Here is a 27992-nt window from a genome sequence, read left to right as displayed (position 1 = left end):
AATTTTGTAGATTTTTATTATTTTACTATTAAAATTTTAAATCTTGAAATCGGTTAATCATAAAGTAAAAACTAACCATATATTTATTTTTATACATTATATACACTTGAGAAATAAATAGTATTCTAAGCATTTAAAAAAGCATCATTATATACAAATAAGGCTTCAAGCCAAATGTATAAATACAGGACCCACTGAGGATTCGATTCCCAAGGCTTCCATTACAAAAGTAGAAGTAACCAGGATGCACAGTCAATAATACAAGCTCTACTTTGGCTAGAATGCAATCACAGAAGCCACAGAAAAGGCACACAATTGGATTGAGAAAATACCTTGAATTAAGGTATTTAACTGGTTATGTCTTCAGAGGTTTGGCACAGAACAATGACACAACCTTGGCACAATAGAGACTAAAACAATGTCCTTTAAAAACCTAAGCACAGAGAAAATCGCTCTCCCCCTTTCCTACCTGACATCACATCTCCTTGCAAATCAATCTTATCCATAAAAATCCCAACCCTTGGCCCAGTTGTTCTCCCAGTTATATATTAATAAAAGAGTTTCGGGTTTCATGGATGGCTCTGAAGAAAATTCCTTGTTTGTTACATCTGGGGCATATTGGTGGGAAATGGCTATACGAGTCCTGGTGAAGTTGCAGAGATGAGCATACCATGGGCATTGCCTCCAGGAAGTCTAGGTCCTCACCTGGCTCCTCCACCAACTTTGTATATAATTCTAGGCTCGTGCTGAACCTCACTAAGCTTCGGTTTTGTAAAATAGAGATAATAGTAACTGCCCTGCTCACCTCCTGTTGTGAGTCTCTAATTAAGTGATGCATGTTCAAATCTTTTGAAAATTATAAAAGGGTTCCTCAGATATCATGTATATTAATTCAAACCAAGATCTAGAATTAAGGGCTTTTTGAAGAAGTTCAGCACAGAAAGGGCACTTATATTGGAACAAGATATTTCAAGAAGGAAAAAGCATGGCATTAATTCAATCTTGGTACCAGCTGTGTGTGACAGGTGCTGGTTTCCGTATGAACAGACATGTGTAACATATGTAATAGCCTCCAGCTTCCTACACAGAAGAGATTTTGCCAATCATATTCAGCGATTGGCACCATTCTGTCCCTAACGTGTATGACACTCCGCTTGCCACTCTGCTGGTGATCAAAGATGTCACTCTTAAGGGAAATGCACTTTAACTAAGAGGAAATAGGTAGAAATCACTTAAAGCCTCAGGGTCCCCAACTCTCACATCCTGTAGCCCTCCCAGTGCCCCTCATGCCTTTCATCACGTGCATATCCATGGATCATCTAAACGGGAAGGGAGCCTAGACATCCCAACCCCATTAGGTTTCAAATGAGAAGATGGTCTGCAAAGATTTACTAAGGTGTCTACTGCCATGTGCTAATTAAGTTTCAGTGCTTAATAAACATTTGTCCAATCAAAAAATGAGCAATGGAGGGGCTTCCCTGGTGGCGCAGTGGTTGAGAATCTGCCTGCTAATGCAGGGGACACGGGTTCGAGCCCTGGTCTGGGAGGATCCCACATGCCGTGGAGCAACTAGGCCCATGAGCCATGACTACTAAGCCTGCGCGTCTGGAGCCTGTGCTCCGCAACAAGAGAGGCCGCCATAGTGAGAGGCCCGCGCACCGTGATGAAGAGTGGCCCCCGCTTGCCACAACTAGAGAAAGCCCTCACACAGAAACGAAGACCAACACAGCCAAAATAAATAAATAAAAATTAATAAACTCCTACCCCCAACATCTTCTTAAAAAAAAAAAAAAGAGCAATGGAAAAAGAAGAAAGCCAATGATGTGTGCATTGGAGAAGGAGCTGGGGAGCAGGACTGAATAAAATGTAACCAGTCCACGTCACCAGTTACCCATCGAACCCCAAGGGCGAGGGCCGCCACACCTCCCCAGATCTACTCTCCCTCCCCCGGCGAACAAAGTCCCAGGCCTGCCATCCTGACACGAGTCAGCTCCCAGCAGCAAGACCCCTCACTATGACTCAAGTCAGGTCAGGCAGATGACAGCCTTCCACGCAGAGTCACTCGGAGCCTGTGTTCCTTGTTGGGTGAAGCACAGGCTCATCCAGTCCTGAGAAGCCAGCCTGGTATGCATAGAGGCCAGGGCATTGGCCATTTGCACACAGATCTGGAGTTAGAGCTATCGTAGAGCAGCAGCGGGCACAGCAGGAACAGCAGGATGTGGTCTCCTCTGGAGAAAAGTCCCAGCCGTCATGGGAGGCACGGTGCTGGGCCCAGCAAGTGGGCTCCTCCCGTTGCTCCAGGGTCAAGGCCAAGAAGGGTCTTTCCATCAGGTGGGTCCTCAGCAGTAACATTCCTCCATGTGCTTGGAAATCAGGGAGTGGGGGGCCTTGCGGGCATCTTCAAGGATGCTCCGGGGTTGGACTGAAAGGAAACACGTGGGAGTGGTGTTCATTAGCTGGCTTTGCAAACATGCAACTCTGTTTACCACAAGACCAAGCTTTCTTCCATACCTATCAGCCTCTTTTATTTGCTTCCCTTTCAGAACAAATGGAGAAAGTCCTGAATGCTCCCTCCTCCCCCTCCCCCAACAAGCCACAGATTCACTTTGAGAAACACCACACCGGAGCCTGCTCCGGGTTCCTAGTTCCATACACCTCAGTGTTGACATCTGCATATTTAGCAGAAAACTCACCCACAGCACGCACATGTGCACACAAGCACACACACACACACAAACACAACTTCGGGGAGAACTATAAAGTGCTCCTTTGCTTTGATCTAGAAACACAAGAGAGCCGGCAGTATGGCAGGAAGGGGGCAAGGCAAAGTCAAGACATCTTGAATCTAGTCTCAGCTACACTAACGCACTACTGAGCCTCTTGGAACCTCAGTCTCCTTCTCTGTGAAGAGGTGAACGGTCTCCATGGCAGGAGAGAGAGTACTGACAGTGTAATATATGTCCAGGGATTCACCACTTCCTGGTGTTAATTTATTACTCGGGCTCCTATTGTTTTCTGTTCCTTTGAAGGCAAAGGAAAGGACCTGTTTTCTCAAAGAGGTATTCTGAGGCGAGGTATAACGTTCTCAACTGTTATGAAGTTCTGGAGTGGAAAAGAAGTATATAAGAAGAAGAAGAAGAAGAGCAATCCTTCCTGGGTGTGTCCAATTTACATGGCTGTTCTGAGGATCAATGAAGTTAATACATGTGGAAGCACTTGGAAAGGTATAAATTTGAATACAAACATAAAGAATTAAAATTATTACTATAGCAGAAAATCATATCCAGACTAGACTGAGTCACTTAATTAGATGGGCAGTTTTCAGAATCCCACAAGTCCTGTGATCACCGAGCTTGTGGTCACGTTGATGCTCCTGAACAGGAGACAGAGCAGCCAGGATGTAGCCCGGCCCTCCAGGATGGCAGACAGTTAATCACAGGGGATCCCAGCACGGGCGCGGCTGCTTGATAGCTGATACCCAGATTGAGGAGAGGTGACTTATCTGAGCAAGTGGCACCTCCATGCGCGAGAAAGAGCACAGGTTTTAGAGTAAACCAACCTGCTTCAAATCCTTACTCTGCCATCACCAAGTGGGGGACCTGGAAAGAGTGACCAAACCTCCCTGAGTCTCAGGTTCCCCAACTGTTCACAGGGTTACGACACCAGCATCATGAGCTTGATGATCGAAGTAAATGAGATGATGTACGGAAGGCACTGACACAGGGTGGGCACACACTACGTGCTCGGTGTAAGGCAGCAGCATTATCATCTAGTACCTCTGACGGACCCAGGGGTAGGGGCTGGTGGGGGCCATCTCCCTCCTCCTCAGCAGGCATTTAGACTCAGAGGGTGTGTGACGGAGTCCCCTTTTGGGTGCACCCACTGCCTCATACCACGAGATCATCCTTCCTCAATTCTGAGATCATGAGACTTGCATGGAGCAAGGAGGACCCTGAAGCAAGAGCACATGAGCATTCCTGCTTCTCAAAAAGGGGGAGAGTTGCCCACTAATATCCACTCACACCAACCTGGGTTCCAGAAAACCTTAAAGGGAGGCTATGCCTTGTGCTTATCCCTTACCTCCCACCCGACTCCCCACTCCAACCTGGTGTCCAGAAAGAAGCTGGGAGCCCTGGAACTTCCCACAGCCCCAGTCACTACAGAGAAGCTCCATCTAAGATGAGGACATGGGTACCAAGCTTGGGACTTAGTCACTGAAAGACCTCATTCCAGCAGGACCATGGCTGTGACACCTACAGGATGAAGCAGAGCAAGAGGCAAAGGGACATTCACACCATCCAACATCCTATCACACTGATCTGTCTACCTCCTTCCAGCAGAAGGTCATCTTCATCAAGGAAGGGACTTTTATCTGTTTTTGTTGACTTCTGTGTCCCAAGTGCCAGACACATGTCCAGCCTACACTAGGGGACCCATCAACATGCATTGCATGAACCTCTGAGAATGTCCTGCTTACCTGGTTTCATTTTTCATTCTCCAGCCATCCCGACACTTGTGAAACCAGAGCTCTTGGCCAGGGGATATGCGGGTGTTCTCAAGATCTTCTGCACAAAAAGTCAATCTAGGAGGAAAAAGAAACCACTGACGTAGCCAAAACTCTAGGGGTAGGTACATGGCTGTGCGCCAGCCGCATGCTGCTCTCTGGACCTGAGGCAGATGGAATAAGGAGAAAAGAGAAGCTTTTATCATGTGACCCCTGACTCAAGACCCTTCAGAACTCCCCACTGCTGCTACGAGCACACTAAAAGCGTCTCACTTTGGTGTCTCCCATGATTCAGCTCATGCAGACTTTAATCACACCCCTTCCACCTTCTTCCTTCTGTCTATCCAAAAGCCTGCCTGCCTACCAAGGCATATCCTCTCTGAAGCCTCCCTGATTGCCCGAGACCTTATTAATCTAACCCTCCATTGACCTTCCAATTTCATAAATAGGCACATCCTTATATAAATGTTGCTTTTGTTATTGTCATTACTTCTTATGGCACGGAGTTAATAATGAAAGCTTTAGCTCATTTTAACACATTATATCTTGCCTTGAATAGCTTGTGGATTCTTGCATCCCTGGTGGACTATAAACTCCTTGAACGGAGGAACTCCAGGTCCCTCCAGCATGGTGTCCAGAAATACCCATTGACAAGCGTAACTGGAACTCAGCTGTGAGTTAATATCAAAGATTCAAGAAGTAGACAACCAAGATCACAGGAAGAATCAGTGATCTAATAATCGTTTCAACTGTAACTTACAGCCCAACCATGTGGGCTGCCCCAGCCTCAGTAGTGTGTGGACAGCATGACCTCATGACCAATAGACATGTGGTACACCTGATCGTGATGCTTACCAGCGGGACAAAAGCCACATTCCCAACAGCTTTCAGAACCTTCGCCAGGAAGCCCAAACAGCCCATAAACACCCACAACGCTCACAATCAGGAAATACAAATGAAAACAACAGTCGGGGATCAATTCACACTCAACGGAATAGCAAGAATGTCCACCAAAGGCAGGTGAGGAGGAGGGGAAAAAGAAGCTCTTACTCTGTGGATAAGATTAAAAATTGGTCCAACCACTTTGGAGAGGGATTTAATAATATCCAGTCCAGTTGGAGAATACATACACTATAACCCAGTGATTCAACATGCCCCAAAGAAGCCCTTACACACGTACACAAGGAAAATGTCCCAGGATGTTCATCTCAGCACTATTTGTAACTGCAAAAATGTAGCAACAACTTAAATATTCAGCAGAACAATGGTGAAACTATTGTTTGTGCAATGGCAGTTTACATACAGGAGTTGAATGTGAATAGACCAGATCTGTATGCATTGGATAAATCTCATAAGCTATGTTAAATGGAGAAAAGCAACTTTTAAAGGAATATGTCCACTCACATAAACTTCAGAAGCAACCAAAACATTTCTATAGGTTGTTTATGGATACAAACAGAAGTATGGAAAGTATAAAAATCAGGAAGAGGAAAACACACTGACATTAGTTAATGTTGGAAGATCGGTACATTTGGTTTGAAAGGGGAGGAGTCGGACGGGGGAGGGGCCCAAAGGGGCTTCGGCTTTATCTGTAATGTTTTACTGTTTAAAATCTTGTATCTGAAACCAATATGAAAATGGTTTACATTTATTAAGTCTCAGTGGTTTATTAAATTTGAAATATTTTATAAAAATGATCATCTTTCTGCTACCACACATCTTTCTGGTACAGGCTGCACTTATAAGCACCGACAGAAGGAAAAAGACACGCAATTATCTAGATCACAGCCTTCATACTAACAGCTCCCCTCAGCTGGCACCCACCCCTGCCACATACACACCGGTGCACAGGTCTTTCGACCAGAATCACTCAGACAAGCAACCTAAGCCTCCACCCCCTGCGTGGCCAAGCTGCACCATAGGTGGTAGATGGAAACGGGACGCATGAAGAACTGTAATGGAGAAAATACCAGAAGAGATAGAAAGAAGGTGGAGGCTTCTTCCCACCATCCCAAGGCTGGCAGTGACGTCCCGGAGGTCTGCTGAAGGATTTGGCCAAGGAAACCCTCCTCTCTTGACAAAGGTCTTCCTGGCTGCTCCGAGAGTCGAGCCGCGTTTTAGCGGCTGATTTAGGGGTGGATTTTTTGCGTTACGCTTGGTTAACAGACGTGGGGAAACTGCTAGCTGGCGTGGCACAGAGGAATCTGTTGCTTGACGTTAGCGCCCCACGCATGTCCTTGAGTCAGAGCCTCCCAAGGAGAGGTATAATGCTCTGAAAACTGGATGCAAGGGAAGCCAGGACTCCCACAGACCTCATCCATGCAGGCTCCCTAAACTGGATAGTCTGGTTTGCTCTGGACTGGAGCAAGCAAAGGCTTTTGGTTGCACGGACCCCAGAGCAAACAAATTAACAAGGCAGCACTCCTAAAGAGCCCTGTCCAGGAGAAGCCCTCTTCCTCCGGGCCAGCACAGGGCTTGGCAAATGGAACAAGGGCTGGATTCCAGCCCCCGCTTGCCCACCCCTCTCAGCCCAGGGCCTGCGATCAGGGTACAAGCTGCACAACACTTGACAGAGGCCTTGGTCTGGAATTCAGTTCTCCTCGCAAAGGGTTTGCAGTTTTGCCCATGTACTCTGGATACGGAAAGATGGAAGCTGTGCGCTTAGCAAAGGAAAGGACGCTGCAGAGACGCACGCCTTCTGCTGACCACGGACCCAGAACAGGGAAAGGGTCGCGAGGCACTTACTTCCTCTGGGTCTCCCCGGACTTGACGCGGATGCGTCTGATATTCAGCTCTTGCTCGGACCTGCGGGGCTGAGACAGGTAGCTGCGAAGCTCTTTCCACAGGTTGTACCAGGACTGAGAAGTCCTCTCCCAGGTGAGTCTGATCTTCAGGAGGTCTCCCAAGTCCTCCTCGGTGTAGACCAGAAAGGTGTTGGTGGCATTCAGCCCGATCTGCTCCACTCTGCAAGGGGAGAGGGAAGCTGGTCTCAGTCCCCCCGCCACCTGGAAAACTGCAGCACCGTGGGGGTTGACGCAGTGGCAGCACCTGCCCCACTCGGATGGGAGAGAAATGCACAAGATGTCCCCCCTACGTTCTCCACGTCCCACCAGCAGGACCGGGATGAAAACTCAGCTGTGCTCCACATGAGCAGAGAGATAATATTGCCCACCGCACCCCAAACCATTCCTGAGCATCTCCCCATTCATGCTATTTCCTGGGGGGACAAGACCAGGAAAGAACAGAAATGAGAAAGCGCAAAGAAGTCACATCCCCACTCGACAGCGCCTCCTCCTCTCAGCCCACAGGCATCCATCTCCCTGGGAATTCTCAGCCCTTCCTGCCTGTCCCTCTCACGTGGCGCTTGGGGGAGCCTTTCTCACCCCATGTGTGTGCATGAGTGTGTGCGTACAAGCCTGTTCCTCCTGCTGGAACCCCAGCCCTGAGAGCGAGCATTCTGATGACGTTACTTTGCAAGCCCAGCATTACTCAGCGTGGCGCTTTGCACCTTACAAGTGCTCAACGTATACGGATCACTGTGTGCCCCTCCCACAGATAATTAGAAACATGCCAGGGATGATGTTTATCAAGTTCCAAATTTCCTAAAGCCTCAGGAATCAGGCGTTCTCTGAAATGAAACAGCAGTTTCTGCCCAGCCGATCCAGCAGATTCTCACGCTGCTGATTCATCCCAGGAGCTGCCCTTCCAGAAACGTTCTGAGTCAAGGGCTAGGTGGAGAGTGTGAAGCAGGAGAGGAACCACACAGCTCCTCCCTGGCACGCAGACGAGCTCCCTTGCACTTGTTCACCTGGCACACAGAGAGCTCCTGCGCTCTCTCTCCTTTTCAAACCAATTCGTTCTCTGTCCTGAACTCAGCAAAGGAAACCCGTGACTTACATTTCCAAAGGCAGAATCTGGGAGTCTGCATTGGTGCCATAAATGGTGACATAAAAGGTGGGCTCAATTTCTCCCATGTTCTTGTAGCTGAAGACATGGATTTTCATCTGATAATGGTAAACTGCAGAGACAGCAGAACAAAGACATTTGTGAGCCTTGCTTGTCATCTTAGGTCACCCTGACCCAAACTGAGTCACCCAGCACAGTGAGTTTTTAGGGACTCTCATCCTTTGGGTCCAGCCCATCCTCTAGCCTCCCTTTGATCTCATTCTGTCCAATGGCGTAAAAGGTCACTGCAGTATAGAAGAAGGAGCCCTGAACTTTGGGTTTGGGAGACCTTTGGGGGTTGCTGACCTAGGTACTTTCTAGCTGTGTGACCTTGAATTAAGGACCAAGGTATTAACTTCTTGAGCCTCAAATTCCACCCACAATACCCACAAAACCTTACGGTTTTATAACATGCTATAAAAATGCGAGATATCATTTGGATCCACTGTTAGTCCTATCACAGATTATTCTGATGATCAAATGAGAACACAAATATGAAACAGCTTTGAAAAGCCAAATGCAAGATAGAAATTTAAGATGGCGATATTGTGATCACAGAGTGGTGATTCACATCACAAAAGGAGTTCCCATCATTTATTTTTAAAGATTTACTTTCCTAGGCATACACAATTTAATGTGATTTGCAGTTATTTGATTTAACTGCAGGAATGTGCCCATCTACAATGTGGTATTTAGGAGGAAAAAGGTCCTTCCGCAAGGCAATGCAGGTTTGGATGAAGGTTACCTCTGAAAGGCATGCCTGCCCGGGTTTTTAGGTACATTTTGCTGTTCCTCTTGTTCCTCATTTTCTTGGCATTGTAGCCAATGCTATTACAACGGTTCTTCCGGCAACTGAGGCAGATCCCCTTTTTGAAGCGGTTGGAGTCCGTGCACTGGAACGCGAAGCTCGGCTTGTCCTGATTCACCAGGGAGTCGACGAAGAGGTGGACGGCCCGCTCGTGCTCGCATCTCACCACCTCTGCAATTGCTGGGGTTGAGAGAGATGGAGACCATCAGGCTGAGCTGCTTCTCGGTGATCCGCCCACTCCATCAGTAAGTACTGTACACTTCATCAGAAATAACTGCTTTTCATGTCGCTGTTAGTATGCTTGTTTGTGTCATTCTTTTCTTTCTTTTTTTTTTTTTTTTTGCGGTACGCGGGCCTCTCACTGTTGTGGCCTCTCCCGTTGCGGAGCACAGGCTCCGGACGCGTAGGCTCAGTGGCCGTGGCTCACAGGTCCAGCCACTCCGCAGCATGAGGGATCTTCCCGGACCGGGGCACGAACCCGTGTCCCCTGCATCGGCAGGCAGACTCTCAACCACTGCGCCACCAGGGAAGCCCGTTTGTGTCATTCTTAATGCATGCCCAGTGATATACTGTCTTTAGAACTGAAAGCCAGTCCTGCCACCGGACTGCTTGCCCTCCAGGTGGGAAGACAGCACTGATACACATGAAGCAATAAAGAGCAAGAGAATGCATAGCACAGGCACTAAACAGGGTGAAGGAGACCAGTTGTGCAGTAACAGTCACTAAGTCCCGATAGAGTCATGCCGGGCTTCCGTGGTGGCGCAGTGGTTGAGAATCCACCTGCAAATGCAGGGGACACAGGTTCGATCCCTGGTCTGGGAAGATCCCACATGTCACGGAGCAACAGAGCCCATGCGCCACAACTACTGAGCCTGCGCTCTAGAGCCAGCGCGCCACAACTACCGAGACTGCGTGCTGCAACTAGAGAAAGCTCACAAGAGCAGCAACGGAGACCCAGAGCAGTGAAAATAAATAAACAAAATAAATAAGTTTATAAAAAAAAAAAACTTAAAAAGAAAAAGGAAAGAAAATGTTTGACAACCTCATTCTAGTCCAATACTTTCAGTTGTAGATTATGGGCCCAAATGCCCTTAGAGATGAAGTCATTTGCTCAGGGTCACAGAGTCAGTTGGTTGCAAAGTTAGGAGTATGATTTGTATTTTTGTGACCCACAGTAATCATTATTTCTTGTAACCAGAGGCTAAAGCCAATAGTTCCAGTAAATCCTTGGACCTTAAGAAAAATTTGGCAAAGCTCCCCTTCCCCTTCCTCATTAATATCACCAGCCTTAAGAAATGCCATCATCTGATCCCCCTGCAGGGCTGAACTCCCCTTGCATGAACCCCCAAGCCCCGCAGGGGCTCCTTGGATGTTATCACCTTGGGAGAGGGCAACTTAAGACTGAGTGACAGAGTGGACATCCCAAGAGCAGAGCATCACAGTGGAGAGAGCCAACTGGGGCCAAGGCTTAGAAATGCTGCCAGGATGCAAGGCGGTGAGCAAATGAGAAACCAAGCACCTCAGTTTCAGCAGCAAACTCACTTCAGCCCAAGACTGCTGGGAATAGGCTTAGGCATCCAGGAAGACAGATTATAAGTGAATGGAGGAAGAATCTTGAGTTTATTTCTTTAAAATGTTACCAAAAATTAAATTATAGTACATCCATGCTAAAGAATATTATACAGCCTTTTAAAAGAATAAGGTAAGTAGATATCTGTACTCTGATGTCTAAGAATGTCCGTAATATATATTAGGACTGAAAAAGCAAAGTTGCTTTTTCAATGTGATTTTGAAAAATATCACACACACACACACACACACACAAATAAATTTGCAAAGCGATGAGTGGAAGGATACACATAACATGTTCATATTGGCTACATCTGGAGAGTGAAAGTAGGAGTAGGTGTGGGAAATGAGCCGGTATTTTTACTTCTTGCTTTAGGCAATTTTATAATGCTTGCTTATTTTCCCAACAAATGTGTATTCCTTTTGTTATAAAAAGAAATTAATCAATAATAACTGTGACCTCAAAGCACAAGAAAGCAAAGCAGAGACCACGGGAAGGCTGTTAATTGGCTTGCAGGATGATGAACTGTAGAATAAACAGTGTTGAAGGGCCACTGGGGGGTAGTGGGAACAATGAAACGGATGCTGTCGGGAGCACGAACAGCTCTGGCTGATTTAGGAGGAGATGCTATAACTGAGTCAAAACAAAAAATAAGGGACTTGGGGCTTCCCTGGTGGCGCAGTGGTTGAGAGTCCGTCTGCCGATGCAGGGGACACGGGTTCGTGCCCCGGTCTGGGAAGATCCCACATGCCGCGGAGCGGCTGGGCCCGTGAGCCATGGCCGCTGAGCCTGCGCGTCCGGAGCCTGTGCTCCGCGACGGGAGAGGCCACAGCAGTGAGAGGCCCGTGTACCGCAAAATAAATAATAATAATAAGGAACTCACTTCCATATGCAATTGACCCCAAGACATCGTTGAGTCCACAGCCCGGCTGGAAGTCACCTCCATTGGGGTAGATGTCAATGTGACCCACAGGCCTCTGAATCCCGATGCTCAAGCCAAAGGAGCGCGTGTAGGTGTGCAGGACATCCACGAAGTCTGCATCGTCAGGGGACAGCCTCCTGTGGATGTCAACCCCTTCAAACATGGGCCCAGCAGGATCCAAACCTACAGCAGAAGGGGGAGCCAAGACCAGCTGTGTCAGGTGCGCTAAGGCAGAGAGTCCTGACGGATAGCTAAGTCGGCAAGTGTAAAATGAAGACATCCCCACCCTGGGAATCCTAAAGGGTGTGGTGCCTGCTGCAGAGGAACGTATGCTTTCTTCTGAAGCCTTCACCTGTCCTGACAACTCAGCTGACTCAGTAAATTGGCCACGGGGTTCAAGTGACACGTGGATCTGAGGCCATGCACTGTCAGAACTGAAGCAGTTCTAGAGGCTTTCCTGGTGGCACAGTTGTTAAGAATCCACCTGCGAGTGCAAGGAACACAGGTTCGATCCCTGGGCTGAGAAGATCCCACATGCCATGGAGCAACAAAGCCCGTGAGCCACAACTACTGAGCCTGTGCTCTAGAGCCTGTGTGCCACAACTACTGAGCCCGTGTGCCACAACTACTGAGCCCGTGTGCCACAGCTACCAAAGCCTGCATGCCTAGAGCCCGTGCTCCAAGAGAAGCCACCGCAATGAGAAGCCTGTGCACCACAACGAAGAGTAGCCCCCGCTCACAAAACTAGAGAATGCCTGCGTGCAGCAACGAAGACCCAATGCAGCCAAAAATAAATAAATTAATTAATTAAAAAGAAAAAAAAGAAGAACTGAAGCAGTTGTAGAAAGAACTTGGGCTGGCTGAAACTAAGCCATTCATTCCATTTATTCTGCCACTGGGAGCCTTCCACAGTCTTAATTTTAGCAGAATTTTGACAGAATAACTAAGCTACCTACATCTTCAAGAGGGAAGACTCAGTCTCCCCAAACTGAGCTATTTGTATTTGGACTTACACTTCCCCTTCCTTTAGTTATGAATCAGGCCCAGGAGTGGAATGGCAAGAGGGGGGTACACCAGGCACACCGAGCAGCCATATCTCAAGCCTCCAGAATTCCTCTCTTTTGCAGCCACAAGGAGAAAACATTTTGTCTGCAAACTTTCTGTATCAAACAAACAGCACTGCAGAGAGCACTGGTTCTCACATTTGAAACAGCACAAATATCTCTGGGGAGCTTCTTACAAATTTGGATTCCACCGTGTAGCTATGAAAAACTCTGGGAGGACGCACAAGCCCCAGGTCACCTGTGTGTATGTGTGCCGGGGGAGAAGGCAGAGTAGGCAACTGCAAAGATAGTGGCAGAGACAGAGACACTTTCACCATCTTGTATAATAGTTTGGGAACCACATGAGTGTAAAACCATTCAAAATAGAATTTGCAAAGCTTAAAATGCAGATTCCCTGACCCCCAAGAGATTCTGATTGGTAGGTCTGGTGTAGAGCCCAGAAATAGAGGTTTATTCCCCAGCTGATCCTAAAAATAAGTGGTCTGTGGACCAGATTTTGGAAAAACTTCTCCATGCTTCAGAAGCATTTCGAAAATGAAATCTGAATGTCTTGATTCATACAGTTCTTGTGCAATATTAAGGAGTAAGGGCTTGTCAAGGTAATACTAGCTACTATTACCAAGCTTAAGTAATTATGGGAGCTGGATTCGTCCCAACCTAGAGCCCTACAGACACAGAGAGAGGACCTGGAGAAAGTTAAGAAAAGATTATGTGCAGCAGAGGAAGGGGGTTTGTTTAGTCTAGAACAGTGGTTCTCAACTAGGAGGGATTTTGCTCCCAAGGGGACACTTGGCAACCTCTGAGGCATTTTTGGTTGTCACAATTGGCGAAGAGGGAGAAAAGAAGCTGCTAGCATCTAGGGAGTAGAGGCCAGGGATGCTGATAAACATCGTGCAATGCACAGGTCAGCTCCCACACAAGCATTATCTGGCCCCAAATATGAATAGTTACTGAAGTTGAGAAACCTGGATCTAGAAACACCAAAGTAGGGAGGAGGTATGACCAAGAACAGAGCTGTGAAAGCAGCAGGTGAGCAATAGAACAGGGTTTCCCAGATCCCAGTGCAGTGGACCAAGGGAGCACATCGTGAGGCTTGAGGGGGGTCATTTTAGGATAAACAAAAGGTAGAACTGTTGTCCAGAGCGGACAGTAAACCTGTGGAACTCGCTACTCATGAGAACTGGTAATGATTAACACTCTGAAGTTGAGAAAAATGTATGAATGACAGAGGCAGAAAGGGAGCCCAGGCTGCCTGGGGGCTCATCTCTAGCCCAGGACCCAAAAGAAAGATGGCACAAAAACAGTGGCCTCCCAGAACAGCCCTCGATGACTCTTTTTAGGGACTGAACGGACTCAGTACTGACACAGGTGGCCTCTCCCTGCCTCTCACCATGTCCTCTGGAGAAAAAAAAAAAAAGAAAGAAGAGGAACATTCTGCTTTGCAGCCAATAAGAGAGGGGCTCTTGTATCGGTGAACAAAAGTCTCCACCAGACAGTCAGTGCCATGGAAACCAAGCTGGGCTGGAGGAATGCAGGCGGCTGACGGGGCTTCTGGAAAGGCCGGCTGGCAGGCAGAGCTTTCACCTCCCCAGACTGACCCCGCCTGACACGTAGCTAGGGCCCACCGACTCTGGGGAAAAGTTTCACAATTTACTTCTTAACTAGGAATGGGAGGGCGAACGCATCCCCTCCAAAAAAAAAGAGATGATGGAGAACCACCTCTTCTTCCATTCAGTCAGACTCCCCTCAAAGTGTTCTGTCCAGCAAATGGAATATACACACGCATGCACACGCACACACCCTGTCGTGCACACGCACACACACAGGAAAACCTCCACCTTCTGGCCTGGCAGGGCAGAGGCTGCTGCGCTGTAACAGCTACTGCATCTCTCGCAGCAGGAGAGCGGCAGCACTGTGCAGTGGTGAGGTGCAGGCTCTGGAATCCGATGGCCTGCCCGGGTTTGAATCCCAGCTCTGCTACTCAGGGTGTGAGATATCATTAAAGTACATACTGAGTCCTATTTTCCCCATCTGTAAAATGAAGCCCAAGGACCCTTTTGCCTGGACGCTATGTGGCTTACATATGGCATAAAATACCTGTCACACATTGAGTGCTTGACATTAGGTAGCATCTAGCCCACAGCCTGCAGGGTGGACACTTAGTTCACATCTCTTGCATGAATGAACAGATCTGCTTGCTTATTTATTTGTAACTAACAAGACACAAGGTCAATTAGAAATATATGACCTCTTCCCTAATATGTCACGGAATTCCCTCAGAAGCCTAAGAGGATAAAACTTTAGCAAACCTCAGTCCACAGCTCTCTGGTCCAAGCAAGACTGGGGTTCAGGTACCTCCTGCAGGTCCAGGCTAAGGACCCCTGCTGGCCTCTGTACAGCGGCGTCACTGGCCTCTGCCCCACACGAGCTGCAGTCTCTGGTCCTCTTACCAGTCAGGACCACCTGGTTCCCAGACCCATGGGAAGTCTGAGGGGAGAGGAGAGGGCACAGGCCTCTCCCCTCAGACATGCACAGCAGCATGCGTCAGGTCAGCCAGATACCCTCTGAGGTGCTGCCTGGCAACTGGACAGAGGCCACTCCTTCCTGTTATGTTCACCCCGGTCCCCTGCTCCACAGAGAGGCTGCAGAGAAGGGGCTGTGCTCAGGACATGCCGGCCCCAATGCTCCACGCAGACAGCCCAGAGCACTGATTAGCATTCTGCCAGCAAAGCCCGCATCTCAGCTGCTCCCACCCAGACAGGCAGGGGGAAAGAACTGGAACTCTCCTACTAGCCCCATCTCATTTCAGATTTAGAAAGAGGAAGAGGGAGGATCTGCAGCTTGTCTTTGTTGCCAAGGACACTGGCCCTGGTGCTCTGGCAGGGGCCTTGTGTGTGCTGCAGTTTGAGCACAGCTGGCCGAGCTCTGCAACATCTTGCCTCTTGCTGGGGGCTAGGAGGAGGTGCTCAGCCAATAGAACCCTGAGGGTCTTGAGGCCCAACGGCTTTGCTCCGGCGATGGGTTAATGAGCAGTCATGTGTGGCCACATTGCCCGTTAGACAGTTCAGGCCCTGCATCTTGATAACCAAAAGTAAAGCTCTCAAGCTATGCTGAATCAAACAGTTGGATCTAAAGGAGTGTGTGTGTGTGCTCATTAGACTTAAGCCCAGGGACAATGATTTAAGCAGGGCTACTAAACCTCACAAATGTATATATTTTTAAATCTGCCCCACTGGCTTGTTGCTGAAACCAGAAACTCTACCTCTACTAAATCATTCTCTAGCTAAGGACTCCCTTCTACCTGAACCCTGTTTTCAAACAAAAACATTGCCAGGAAGGAAATGATTAACTCTTTCCTTCTGGGTGGCCGGTTAGGCCCTTAGTATGTTGAAGGTGAGGGAGAAGCTGGGAGGGAAAACAAATAAAAGAATGCTAGCAGGGGGATAAAAATTCAGGGCAACAAATTTGCCATTAAGGACTTCCCTGGTGGCACAGTGGTTAAGAATCCACCTGTCAATGCAGGGAACTCAGGTTTGAGCCCTGGTCCGGGGAGATTCCACATGCCGCAGAGCAACCAAGCCCACGCACCACAGCTACTGAGCTCACATGCTGCAACTACTGAAGCCCGCGCACCTAGAGCCCGTGCTCCGCAACAAGAGAAGCCACTGCAATGAGAAGCCCGTGCACCGCAACGAAGAGTAGCCCCCACTCGCCGCAACTAGAGAAAGCCCGCGTGCAGCAACGAAGACCCAAGGCAGCCAAAAATTAATTAGTTAATTAATTTTAAAATAAATATATAATCTTAAAAAAAAATTTGCCATTAATTTTCTCCTAGAGGAGAGTATGTTTTTTGAGAGGGCCCCCAAATGGGGAAGAGAATCCTTTCCACTTTTCACTATCATTCAATGATTTAAATCAAACTCTCATATCAAAAGGTCACCAATTATTTGCCAAGGGGAAGGGGGCGAGGGAAGGATTGGGAATTTGGGATTAGCAATTGCAAACTATTATATATAGGATGGATAAACAACAAGGTCCTATTGTATAGCACAGGGAACTGTATTCAATGTCCCGTGATAAACCACAATGGAAAAGAATATGAAAAGAATATATATATGTATAACTGAATCACTTTGCTGTATAGCAGAAATTAACACAACACTGTAAATCAACTACACTTCAATAAAATTTTTTAAAAAAAGGTCACCGATTCTGCCTATGGAATGTATATCTCTCCAAATAAACTTGCTTTCACTTAAAAAAAAAAAAAAAAAAGCTCACTAACATGGAAAATTCAAATTTCTATCGACTACCTGGGTACCAATATCAGACAGAAAGGTCTCTTTAATGACAACACTTAAACACTCATTCTAAACAGATAATTATCACTAATAAATATGCCAACTAAACATGGGAAAGAGGTTATTAGTGGATGAAATAGAAACCAGAGGCAGAATTCAAACCACAGCCCATCTCTCATTCCTTTCCCTTGAGGTCCTGGCATTACCATGGGCAGAGACTAGAAGTGAGCACCAGAGGCTTGCAGGCCTGGGCTCCACCCCAGGTCTGCCCCTGAGTCTTAGCTCTTTGCCCCTGGGTGCTTCCTCACCTGTTGCACTAGACCTGGTTTTCAAACTGTGCTCCCTGGTGCTCTGGGACCCGGAAATTCCTCCAGAAAAGGGGGAGGCTCAAATAACAAGGTTAACACTACTTGCAAATACCCAGCTTTGACCAGAACACACCTTCTATCTGTTTCATACATTGGGGACCTGCACAGGTTCAATTTGAAAAAGGGCTCTGAGACTTTTGGACATTTGAAAAGCCCTGGATTAGATGTTCTCCAGGTTTCTTCCAAGGCTAACCCTCTACAGCTCACTCCTGCTGCCTCTTAGGGAGCACTCTGGTTCAGGAAAGCCTGGTGGGCAGAGCAGCTGAGGGAGCTCCAGGATCAGCCGTGAGTGAAGGGAGCAACACTTACCCGTGATTCTGCCCACCGTGCCTTTCACGAAGTTGCCGGCATACCCGGCCACGTGAGCTCCAAGGCTGTAGCCGATCAAGTGAACATCCCCGAGAGAAAAATCCTCCTTCCCCTGCAGGAAGTCACAGAGGTTTGTGAACGAAGAGTGTGGTCCTGAGCCCCAAGGCCACCAACAATTCAACAAGTCAATCACATTGGGGAGACGCGGGAGGGGGGAGGGGGGTGGCAGTGTGGAGCTCAAAGCCACCGGGCTCACTGGAGACTAAGTGCCAGCCACAACCTGCAGCAGGGTGACCACTGCCCACCCTCTTATGCCCACGAGCTGCCGACCTCCTCATCCCAAACCTGCCTGGGACCCCAGAGTTGAAGCATCAGACCCTCACAGGGCACTCAGCAGTGGGGATGAGGAGGTGGTGATTTGACCCCATGGCTCAGGAATCAAGCTCGACAAAACAACCCAGGTAGGGCTTTCCTGGTGGCGCAGTGGTTGAGAGTCCGCCTGCCGATGCAGGGGACACGGGTTCGTGCCCCGGTCCGGGAAGATCCCACATGCCGCGGAGCGGCTGGGCCCGTGAGCCATGGCCGCTGAGCCTGCGCATCCGGAGCCTGTGCTCCGCAACGGGAGTGGCCACACCAGTGAGAGGTCCGCGTACCGCAAAAAAAAACAAAAAAACAACAACCCAGGTAGAGGACTGAGGACTGTTCAAGACTCATGACCAGAATTCTGCCAAAATTATTCAGATTCCATTGGCTTCTAAAAGGAAGCTCAGGCTGTAATTACCCAGGTTATAGGGTCACTTAGCCAGTGTACCAGCCAGTGTACCCCTGCCTCCCGTTAAGTCCACTGAGCTCAGGTAAATCATTAACCTATAAAAAGTAAATTTAAGACCTCAAGATCTGTTTTCCACATTTTATGCAAGGCACTAAGCTACATTGGTTTGAACCAGCCCTCCGTACCCTCAGCCCAGCCACCCTTAAGAGGCCAGAGCAGACTTCAGTAGGTATTTAAGATTACAAGCTGATCCTGGCTTCTGAGGGCATCAGCAATTAATGAACCAAAAGGCAAATTTTCTTCCCTCAAGTAAAGTAAAAGGAAAAATCCAGAAATGTGTCAATAATTAGAAAGCTTTCTAAAAGTCCCAGCTTCCAAATGCTTCAAGCAATACTTAATTCCGTAAAAAATTGGAAGCTCAAAGATATTCTCAGACTCCTGAAGTTCACTAAAACTGACCTGTCTGACCTGTATTTTTTTTTTACAGTCTTAGAATTTTTTTAATAAATTTATTTATTTTATTTTTATTTATTTTTGGCTTCGTTGGGTCTTTGTTGCCGCGTGCGGGCTTTCTCTAGTTGCGGCGAGAGGGGTCTACTCTTCGTTGCAGTGTGCGGGCTTCTCATCGCGGTGGCTTCTCTTGTGGTGGAGCACGGGCTATAGGTGCATGGGCTTCAGTAGTTGTGGCCCACGGGCTTAATTGCTCCATGGCATGTGGGATCTTCCCGGACCAGAGCTCAAACCTGTGTCCCCTGAATTGGCAGGCAGATTCTTAACCACTGTGCCACCAGGGAAGCCCCTGACCTATATTTCTTAAAAGGGTTCAGGGTCCTGCTCGTAAAAGGAGATGACTCCCTTTGGTCCCGTTACCTGCAGCCAGTTGAGCATCCTGGCGACGCTGTGTCCCACCTCCCTTGTATTATTGACTGCGTCTATGTAAAGCTGGTGAGCCAGCGGAAGCCAGTCCACCACCACGATGTTGGCTCCTTTCTCTCTTGTCTGCAGGGCTGACACGAGTTTGTACAGCCAGCTTTCAAACATGCCGCTCATCTGCAGAGAAAACAGGGCTTTTAAAAGAATTCTTCTTCTGGGTTTCAGAAATCCTAATGAATATGGAATTCAGTTCCACGACCTTCTCCCCAGCCACTTCCGGAACCTTCACATTGGCTACCCAGGCATCAAGCACTTGCACATGAGCCGGGCCAGCCACAGGCAGGATTGCTACATGGGTGATTGTCTTCCACTGCGCTTGACATCTCCAGCTTTTCCCATCAAAGATGTCAGATGTCCTCTGCTGCTGCCCCACTGACCGATAGGCCCCCTATGAGATATAAGTTGGTGGCGATGCTGGCCTGAGGTTAACCCAAGTCCCTGTCACAGTCAGGCCAGTAAGTGGCCTGGTCCATCATTCAAAGGCAGCTGAGAAGGGTTGCCCTGGAGAATTAGTTTCTTTCTCAGAGATGCAGGGAGATTCTGTCTCTTAGGCAAATGCAGAGTTAACAAATGACCCCTTCCCACAAGCCATCTCTGCCATCCTTCTTGACCCCAGAGTAGGGAAGATCTGTCCCTGGAATCCCAAATCAGAACTCAGAACACACTTTCCCACAGAAACAAAGTGTAAATGGTGACTAGGTCCAGCTGTAAACCCATCCACAAGTACATTATTAGATAAACAAATTTTCTGTGCCTGGCCTGGGAACCCTAATGCCATTTACAATCTTGCTTCTATGGGAAACTGCTGTTCCAAGTTCCAAACAGATTATAAAAGAACTTTCTGGAATGCAACCCATTTGTAAGTTGCAGGCAGTTTGTACTTGCATTTTGACAGGGGGCCTTATAAAGGTTCAAATGCATAATTCTAATCATAGGCTGTGGGGTGAGGATGGATGGCAGGCCCTTAATCATCCCTTCAATTACATTAGGTAGGTAGGTGCCTACATACCACCCACCCCCACCAGGCCTGACCCCAACAGTTGGTGATAGACCTAAAGACCCAGAAAGCATGTAACGGATATGAATTTCTCATCATTAAGAGGAGGAATGTCCCCTCCCAATTAGCCCAGGCAGAAACCTGCTCACTTAATAGTGCCATTTTCCTACAGACTGCCATTAGATGAATGAATAAATCCCTCGCTGGTCAAAAGCTTCTGAGGCTGAGTGTTAAAGCCCTTTTTTGTTGAAGTTCGTCATGGGCTTTTCAATGTGAATTGCTCAGCTAGGTCATATAAAGACTCCAGTGCCTTTAAACGGAGCCATCTCTATGCAAACAGGAGGGCACCATGCCAACCAGGGCCAGCCAGCCAGGCCAGCTGCCTCCTCACAGACTCTCTGAGCCAGTCAAGTTGCTTCCGTTCAGCTCAGCTCTTACGGAGGGATGGCCCCCGCGACGCAGTGGTTGACCAATGTAATTAAGCATAATTAGAGGGCCCCTTAAGAGCCAGTGGAGCTGGGCTGCTGCCCTCAGGAGAGCCACTTTCTGAAAGCCCGCTGTGTGCCAGTGTTAAATACCGCCCTGCTGGAGTCCAGATTGCCCCCTTAGCAAAGTGCCCATTACATTCTTCACAGCTGTCTGAAATACAAGCAGCCCACAAGAAAAGAGGGGGAGACAGAGTGGAATCTGGAAGCACCAGTATTCTTTCTAATTGACCAAAACAAAGGAAACCAAATCTCCCGGAAAGCTGTAGAGCCCCCTCCCCCAGAGGCTCACCGTCCATCCATGAATGATGAAAAAGGTTTTGGCTGTCATGTTGAAGCCACAGTCTTCTAAGGGCTGGTTGTGGTCAAAGGAGAGGTAGCATCCTTCATGCTCTGGGTCCTCAGAGGTGCGGAGGTTAAATCTCACAGGGGGTTTGGCAGCAGCCGGTACAACCCTGGATTTGTTGAGCTCATCTGGGGAGAAATAACAGAGCAAGGGTATAACTAGCAGGCCTGGGTGGTGAGAGATCTAGGGTCTAGTTCTAATTCACTCTTGAGCAAATTACTTAACCCCACTGGGTTTCAGTTTTTACATCTGCTGAATGTTTCCTCCTCACCTCCCAGAAGAGTTGCGAAGATGTTATAAAAGGGACATCTCACCAATATTTGAGTATTAATGAGTCACTAGGATCAATTACTGTGAATCTGAAATAAGTCTCTCTTGCTTTTCTTTCTTCTTCCCCATCCAAACGAGTGCTCTTTCCTTCCCTCAAGTTACTAGTTTCAGAGTATGGGTCCTTAATTCTTTTCCTGAAATGCTTGGGACCAGTTGAGTTTCAGAATTCAGAAATTCTCAGATTTTAGAAAGGTATTATGGCATATATATATATATATATATATATATATATATATATATAAAATATTATTATTATATAACACCCCCAGCAGGGTCTGGGACATTCCCATTCATCAAATGCACCAGTAATACTTCTGCAGGGAAATACATAACTACTCACACTCGAGGGGAAAAAAAAAAAAAGATTCTAAATAGCCTCTTATCGGTTCAGGTCAGTTTTTGCTGCCAAATGAGTAAGAGTTCAGGTCAGGTAAGGCCAGTTCTTGCTGCCAAACAAGTTACCAAACAAATTTTTCAATTTTCAAAGATTTTGGATTTTGGAATTGGAGGTAAGGAGCTGTTGACCTCTTATGCAATGGGCCTCCCTAATGCTCTCATCTCGATTTCAACACTTGCTCCAAAGATCTCATGCATCCTCAGTGCTCCTTGCAGTACCAGACATGTGCCAGACAGTCTTCTAGTTTGTTGAATAAATTAAATAAGTTATTGAAGCCACGGAGAAGCTCATAAGCGCAGCAAAACCTCTTTTTTCAGCTCCACTGCACACACACAGTGCCGTCTAGGAGATGGCCCTACTACAAAACACAGCCCATGTCACTGATGGTCCCTATGGCCTTTTAACACTAGGTACCGTCATCACCACACTATTTCAGAAGGTCCTAAATGAGCCTCATCTAGCATTCTTCCAACCATCCAGGATACCATCCCTTGATAACAGGCTAGGAAATTAGAAAATCAAACTGTCCGGTCACCCAGAAATCAAGTGAAAAGGTACCAAATGACCATCCCAGGAGCTTCATTTATCCCAGAGTTAAAAAACAAATGGAGTCATGGAAAGAGAGACCAGAGTGGGGGACAGGTTGGTGGTGAAGCGGACAAGGGGGAGGACAGCTATGCACCAGATGTAAAAAGGGTAAGGTTCCAGAAAATGCGACTAAATATGCATGAGCAGAACTTTGTCATTAAAGTAATGAACAAAAGCCCCAACTGACAGAAATTTGAACCACCGACATAACTCATTCAATATCTCCCAATTTCCACCCAGATAGCCACTCACAGAGACCAGGTGGGAAGTCCAGGAGAAAAGGAAAGTGAGTCTGCTGGCTTCCTGCCACCAACTTGTGGATAAACTCACAAACTGACGTAAAAGGTTCACCTTAGCAGCTGGCTCTCTCTGACACCACAGTTCTCTAGCTCATTTCTACACCTTCCAGCCTGAGTCACTTCAGCCTCTGGAACTTCATGATCGTCCTTCATCCGGATGTCCTCAGGCTCATTCTCTTACCTCCTTCAGCTCCTTGCTCAGGGGTTAGCTCCTCAGGGATGGAAGCCTGGTCCCAGGCTAACACTGCACCACCTTCTCCCACCAGCCCTCTGTACTTTCCTCCTCTGCTTTTTTTTTTTCCATAACACTGAGCACTATTTATATATTTTAATTAGTTGACTAGCTGTTTTCCCACCACTGAAATGTAAGATCCATGGGGGTAGGGGTTTACACCCATTCTGTTCACCGCTCTATCCCTCACTCCGAGAAGCATGCCTGGCAAATAAATACTGTTTTGAATGAATGAAATGGCCCCCAAATACTCAGAATCGCAGAACATAGAAGTTGGAAGGAATGTTAGCACTTTACAGGAGAGGAACTAGAGATGCGACCTACCCTGGTTCAACTGCACTAGAGTTGGGAACATGTTAAATAAAACAAGTTTTTTCCATTCGTTCCAATCAACCTCCTGCATGCACATAAGCAACATGGACCAACATCATTTGACCCAACCTCAGCAGAATAGTAGAAAATGAAATAATAGTGTGTGGTTCAGAGGTTCCCCGCTCTCCTCTGCTTAACTAATTGACTTGGTACTCCCGCTGGGTGACCCTACCCTTGCCCCTCGGGGCAGGTCCCTCCAGTAGAAAAGACTGCCACGCAGAACTCAGAAGAAAAGCTGGCAGCTGGAAGGAGGAGGAGGACGGAGAGGTAGAAGAGGAAGAGCAAGGGCTGGAAAGACTTGGGGAAGAGGAGGCCGGCAACCCAGGGAATAAGCCCAGCAGCTTCTCTGCACAAATTACTCACCTAATACTCCCGGCAAGCACTACTCAAACCAGAGCCAGCTACCCTGATACCTTAACTTTCAAGACACCTACACCGAGATTAAAAGGAAGGGCACCAGGTGATAGAGCTCTAACAACCTTCTTGCCTCGAAAACCCCAGGTTCAAAGAGGAGGACAAGGTAAAACAGCTGCTGGCAGCCAACTCTGCTGACTGGACAGCACCGAGAGGAGAACCGTATAACGACAAGGGGGCGGGGCGAGAGCGAGCGCGGGCGAGCCTGCGGCCTCTTGGACGCCTGGCCGGGGATGTCCTCGTCGGAAGCGCCGAGGAACAAGTGATCTCCAAGGCTGATTAGGAGGACCCAATGGACAGCGCAGGGGGTAAGGAAGAAGAATGTCGCAGGATCGAGAAAGAAGGGTGGGCAAGACAGAGGGGAACTGGCACAGAAAAGAAGTTGTGGGGTGTTAATAAAAACAAGGACACGTTACCTTGCTGCCGACCCTCTGGACCAAGGGTTGCGGGACCTCCCGCGGCAAAGCAACAGTAAGCGCTCCAGAGGCAGAGCAGAAGACCGGAGTTTCTCATCCTTCCCGGCCACATCCCCTTCCCCCAAACGGGACTTTTAGAAAGACCACAAAAAAAAAGAGCCGCCTCTCGATGTTTCCAGCAGTCCGAGCCCGTAAGACCCGAAGTGGGAAGGCTTCTCTCGACCAGAGAGAGTGGTGGCCTTAGACAGCTGCAGGTGGAGAAGGTGGAAAATGAAAACTTGGCTAAACTGAGCCACGGGGTGGTGAGGGAAGTGCGAAGATGCTCCAACCAGAACCAGATCTGCCCTCACCCGTGCCGTTCGCCCGGGAAGCCAGGGCTCGCCACTGTCACACCGCGAGCTCTCCGGCGAGGTAGTTTTTTAAACTATTGGAGTCATCTGACCCATCGCCAGATGGTGATTTGCATAATTTATTCCCGTCCCCGGACTCTGATTGGTCACACCTTCTCTGACGCTCGAACCAAAGACTCCCCAAAGTTTGAATGAAAGCGCCGCACACCCACCGCGTGGACACTCTGCACGCGCCGCCTTGTCTCCTCCCCAGTCAGCTTCGCGGGCAGCCGCGCTCTCGCCACCCCACTTTTTCCTAGTGTCCACTCCCGGACCCTAGATTCTCCGGTCGCCCCTGCAGCCCCAGGAGGGTCCTTGCCCCAAAGCCCTGTTCCCGCCGCGCTTTCGATCGCTGGAGAAGGAAGGTTGTCCTCTCCAAGGCGCAAAGCCATCCCCGCGCCCGAAATGATCTCTCCTCGCCCCGGGCCAAGGGTACGGATGGAGGAAAGCCACCTGGTCACCCTGTGGTCCTTCTTTTCTCCCTTTCCTCCTGCGCTCCTGCCTAGCGAGGCCCGCGACAGGTGCAGACGGCGTGATCAGACAATAACCCGGCAGAGCGGAGGGGCTGCGGGCTGTGGCCTGGGCATCAGGATCGCTCAGACCCCTCTCGGAGTCCTCGCTCAGCCACTAGCTGCAAAACTCGCGGCAAGCCACCCAACTTCTCCAAGGCCTTTCCTTCGTCCCCAGTACGCGGGCGGTAACAGTTCCTGTCGCTTAGGGATGTTGGGGAAATTTTAAAACTTACTATAGTACAGCGCTCAGTGCGGCGCCTGCCGCGTGGTAGGCACTCTCACACCTGCGGGTGGAGGACTAGAGGGATGTCAGGCGACACTCCCCAGAGGAAACAGTAAGCCAGGCTTGGGGATCTCGGGCGCGTAACCAGCGCCGAGAGTCGGCTGACGCGCGCAACTACTTATTGAGAGGAATTAGGCAGCTTCTTCCTCTCCCTCCTCATTTTTTCCTCCTCTCCTTCCCTTTATTGCGCGTGTCCCTGCTCCTCCCACGGATGCCGGCTCCATCTCCGCCCGGGGGACCCCGGGACCGAGGGCGGCGAGCGCCCCGACCTCGGCGGGAAGCCCGGGGCGCTAGGCCGGCAGCGGCCGGGACAGCTAGGGAGCGGCTGCGCCTCAACAGCCCTCAGGAACGCCGAGGAGGTGGGAGAGATACAAAGCGCCTCGGCGGGGCCGAGCACGGTCATCCCGCCTCCTTCCAGCCAGAACTGGCTCTCCCAGACTACACCTTTGACTGGGCGAAACCCCGCCGTCGCCAGAACCGGTCCCGCTCCTACCTGGGGAGGAAAACGGCCCGAGCAGCCCCGCGCCCCTTCCTCCCTGGTGTCGGGGGGCCCCTCCTGGAAGATCTGTGTGGGGAAACCAGTCTGGAGGAGCAAGTCCTGTCCAACCTATCCTCGTTACTTTTGTTACTCCAGCTGCCCAGCAAAGCATGCTTTGTCCCTCCTGTGTGCTATAATTCATTAACAAGAGGCAGGCCGGCTTTATTTTTTCAGTGTAAAACTCAATGTATTTTATGGGATGGTAAATGGCACCCCCGGATATGTTTTTTCCCTCCTCTTACCGCTCTCCTTCTCCACTGGCAAACTATACAGACGTAAGTCAGGTATCGTCTCCATTTTACAGATGGGAAAACTGAGTCTCAGGAACAGGCTGCCGGTCTGAAGCAAGTCTGACAACCAGATCTCTCTCTTCTGCTCTCAGCTTGATTTAGCCAGTTGACCTCTAAATATGAGCCTTTGGGAGCCATGTCTCCATCTCTTCTGTGGTCCAGTCAGTAGATAACCTGTGAGTCAAAAATCCCCTTATCTGGGGACTTCAGTGGTAGCACAGTGGTTAAGAATCCGCCTGCCAATGCAGGGGCCACGGGTTGGAGCCCGGCCACAGAAGATCCCACAATGCCCGGAGCAACTAAGCCCTGCGTGCTACAGCTATTGAGCCTGCGCTCTAGAGCCTGCAAGCCACAAGTACTGAGCCCGTGGGCCTAGAGCTCATGCTGCACAACAAGAGAAGCCACCACAATGAGAAGCCCGCACACTTCAAGGAAGAGTAGTCCCTGCTCCCTGTAGAAAGCTGGTGTGCAGCAATGAAGACCCAATGCAACCAAAAAACAAAACAAAACAAAAAAAACCCTCTCTGTTCTGAGTTACTCAAATCACAGTCCCTAGAACCTTAACTGGACAGTGTAGAGAGTGTGTCTTGGGGACCCCTGTCACAAGTGAGATCCCCTAGGAGAGCTTAGGTACTCCTACAAAGTTGGTTATCCTACCTGAAAAAAACGTAGATTCAACAAGATCAACGCCCATCTTTTTTACATTTTATTGCTGGTTGGTTAGAGTGCCCTCCTGTGTCATTATATTGAAACATCATGTGAGAACTTCCAAAGGACATCACGAAATTATAATCACAGTATTAAAGTAATGGATAACATCAACTGTCAGTTATGCAAAGCATAACATGTGTATAAAATATGCAAAACATATTTTTCAGAAGAACCATGAGGAGATTTGGGGAGCCCCCAGTGTGGAGGAAGTCCCTGCCTGGGGAGTTTCAGCAGAAACTTCTGCTTGTGTCGCAGTCAAAATGTCAGGGTCTCAGGTTACTCTAGCAAAGGTTCTGGTCATTCTTTTAGGCAGTTTGTCATCTGAAGACACCTGCCTATGTTAGAGGAATAAATCTCCCTCTCATGAGAGGAACCCACTTTCTACTTCAGAAGCCTCCCTTGCAGCTAGAGTTCCTGGTTTAAACTCAGCCAATCAAATCCTGAGGTGAAAGCAAGCGAGCCTGAAGGCACACAGCCACTCCACTCCACCAGCGGGACAGCAGCAGCCAGCTCTAGTTTTTGGGGGCAGCAGTGGCATCGCTCACAGACCAGTCTGCAGTGGTACTTGGGCAATGCAGTCTGCCTGAGTATATTTTCCAAGGCTGGTTCTTTTGCCCTGCAGATATTCTGATTGCTATCTAATATGTTTTTAATGAGTTCCTCTTCTGCATAAATGAGCCAAAGATTGTGTTGCTTATAACTAAGAAGATGATTTAATCACCCGATGCTTACTGAATGGCTACTGGAGTAAAACACTGAGCACCCCAAGGAATGTTCAGGAGGCCATCCGTGCTCTCACAGACATGATGTTGAAAGTGTGGTATGTAGGAGTTACCAGACATCTGGACCAGTGCTGTCCAATAGAAATATAATACAAACCACATGTCTTGGTCAGCT

The 27992-nt window shown here is 48.6% G+C and overlaps 1 protein-coding gene across 1 annotated transcript; it reads right to left on the bottom strand.

Annotated features, from left to right (window-relative positions):
• Positions 1-25153, bottom strand: LIPG (lipase G, endothelial type). The gene is made up of 12 exons (XM_089894261.1): positions 24875-25153; positions 24087-24321; positions 22892-22990; positions 21271-21452; positions 19434-19613; positions 17792-17903; positions 11711-11932; positions 9195-9437; positions 8402-8522; positions 7250-7468; positions 4478-4582; positions 1-2422 (listed from the first exon to the last, which is right to left on the bottom strand). The coding sequence occupies exons 1-12, from the start codon at positions 25151-25153 to the stop codon at positions 2401-2403; spliced, it is 2019 nt and encodes a 672-aa protein (XP_089750387.1). The 3' UTR covers positions 1-2400.
• Positions 25154-27992: the final 2839 nt, after the last annotated feature.

This window comes from Delphinapterus leucas, chromosome 14 (assembly GCF_059928025.1).
Source record: "Delphinapterus leucas isolate spDelLeu-1000000601 "Yukka" chromosome 14, BTC_Dleu_Yukka2, whole genome shotgun sequence".
Lineage (NCBI taxonomy): Eukaryota > Metazoa > Chordata > Mammalia > Artiodactyla > Monodontidae > Delphinapterus > Delphinapterus leucas.
The sequence above is the reverse complement of the archived record's forward strand: the minus strand, read 5'-3'. Positions and strand labels throughout refer to the sequence as shown.

Excerpts from the sequence above, each read along its gene's own strand:
- LIPG (XM_089894261.1), bottom strand. The coding sequence starts at position 25,153 with ATGGCTTTGCGCCTTGGAGAGGACAACCTTCCTTCTCCAGCGATCGAA. Across the intron at positions 9,438-11,710 it reads GGGGTCAATTGCATATGGAA|CAATTGCAGAGGTGGTGAGA; the intron begins GTGAGTTCCTTA and ends TCTCAACCCCAG. Across the intron at positions 2,423-4,477 it reads AGAATGAAAAATGAAACCAG|TCCAACCCCGGAGCATCCTT; the intron begins GTAAGCAGGACA and ends GTTTCCTTTCAG.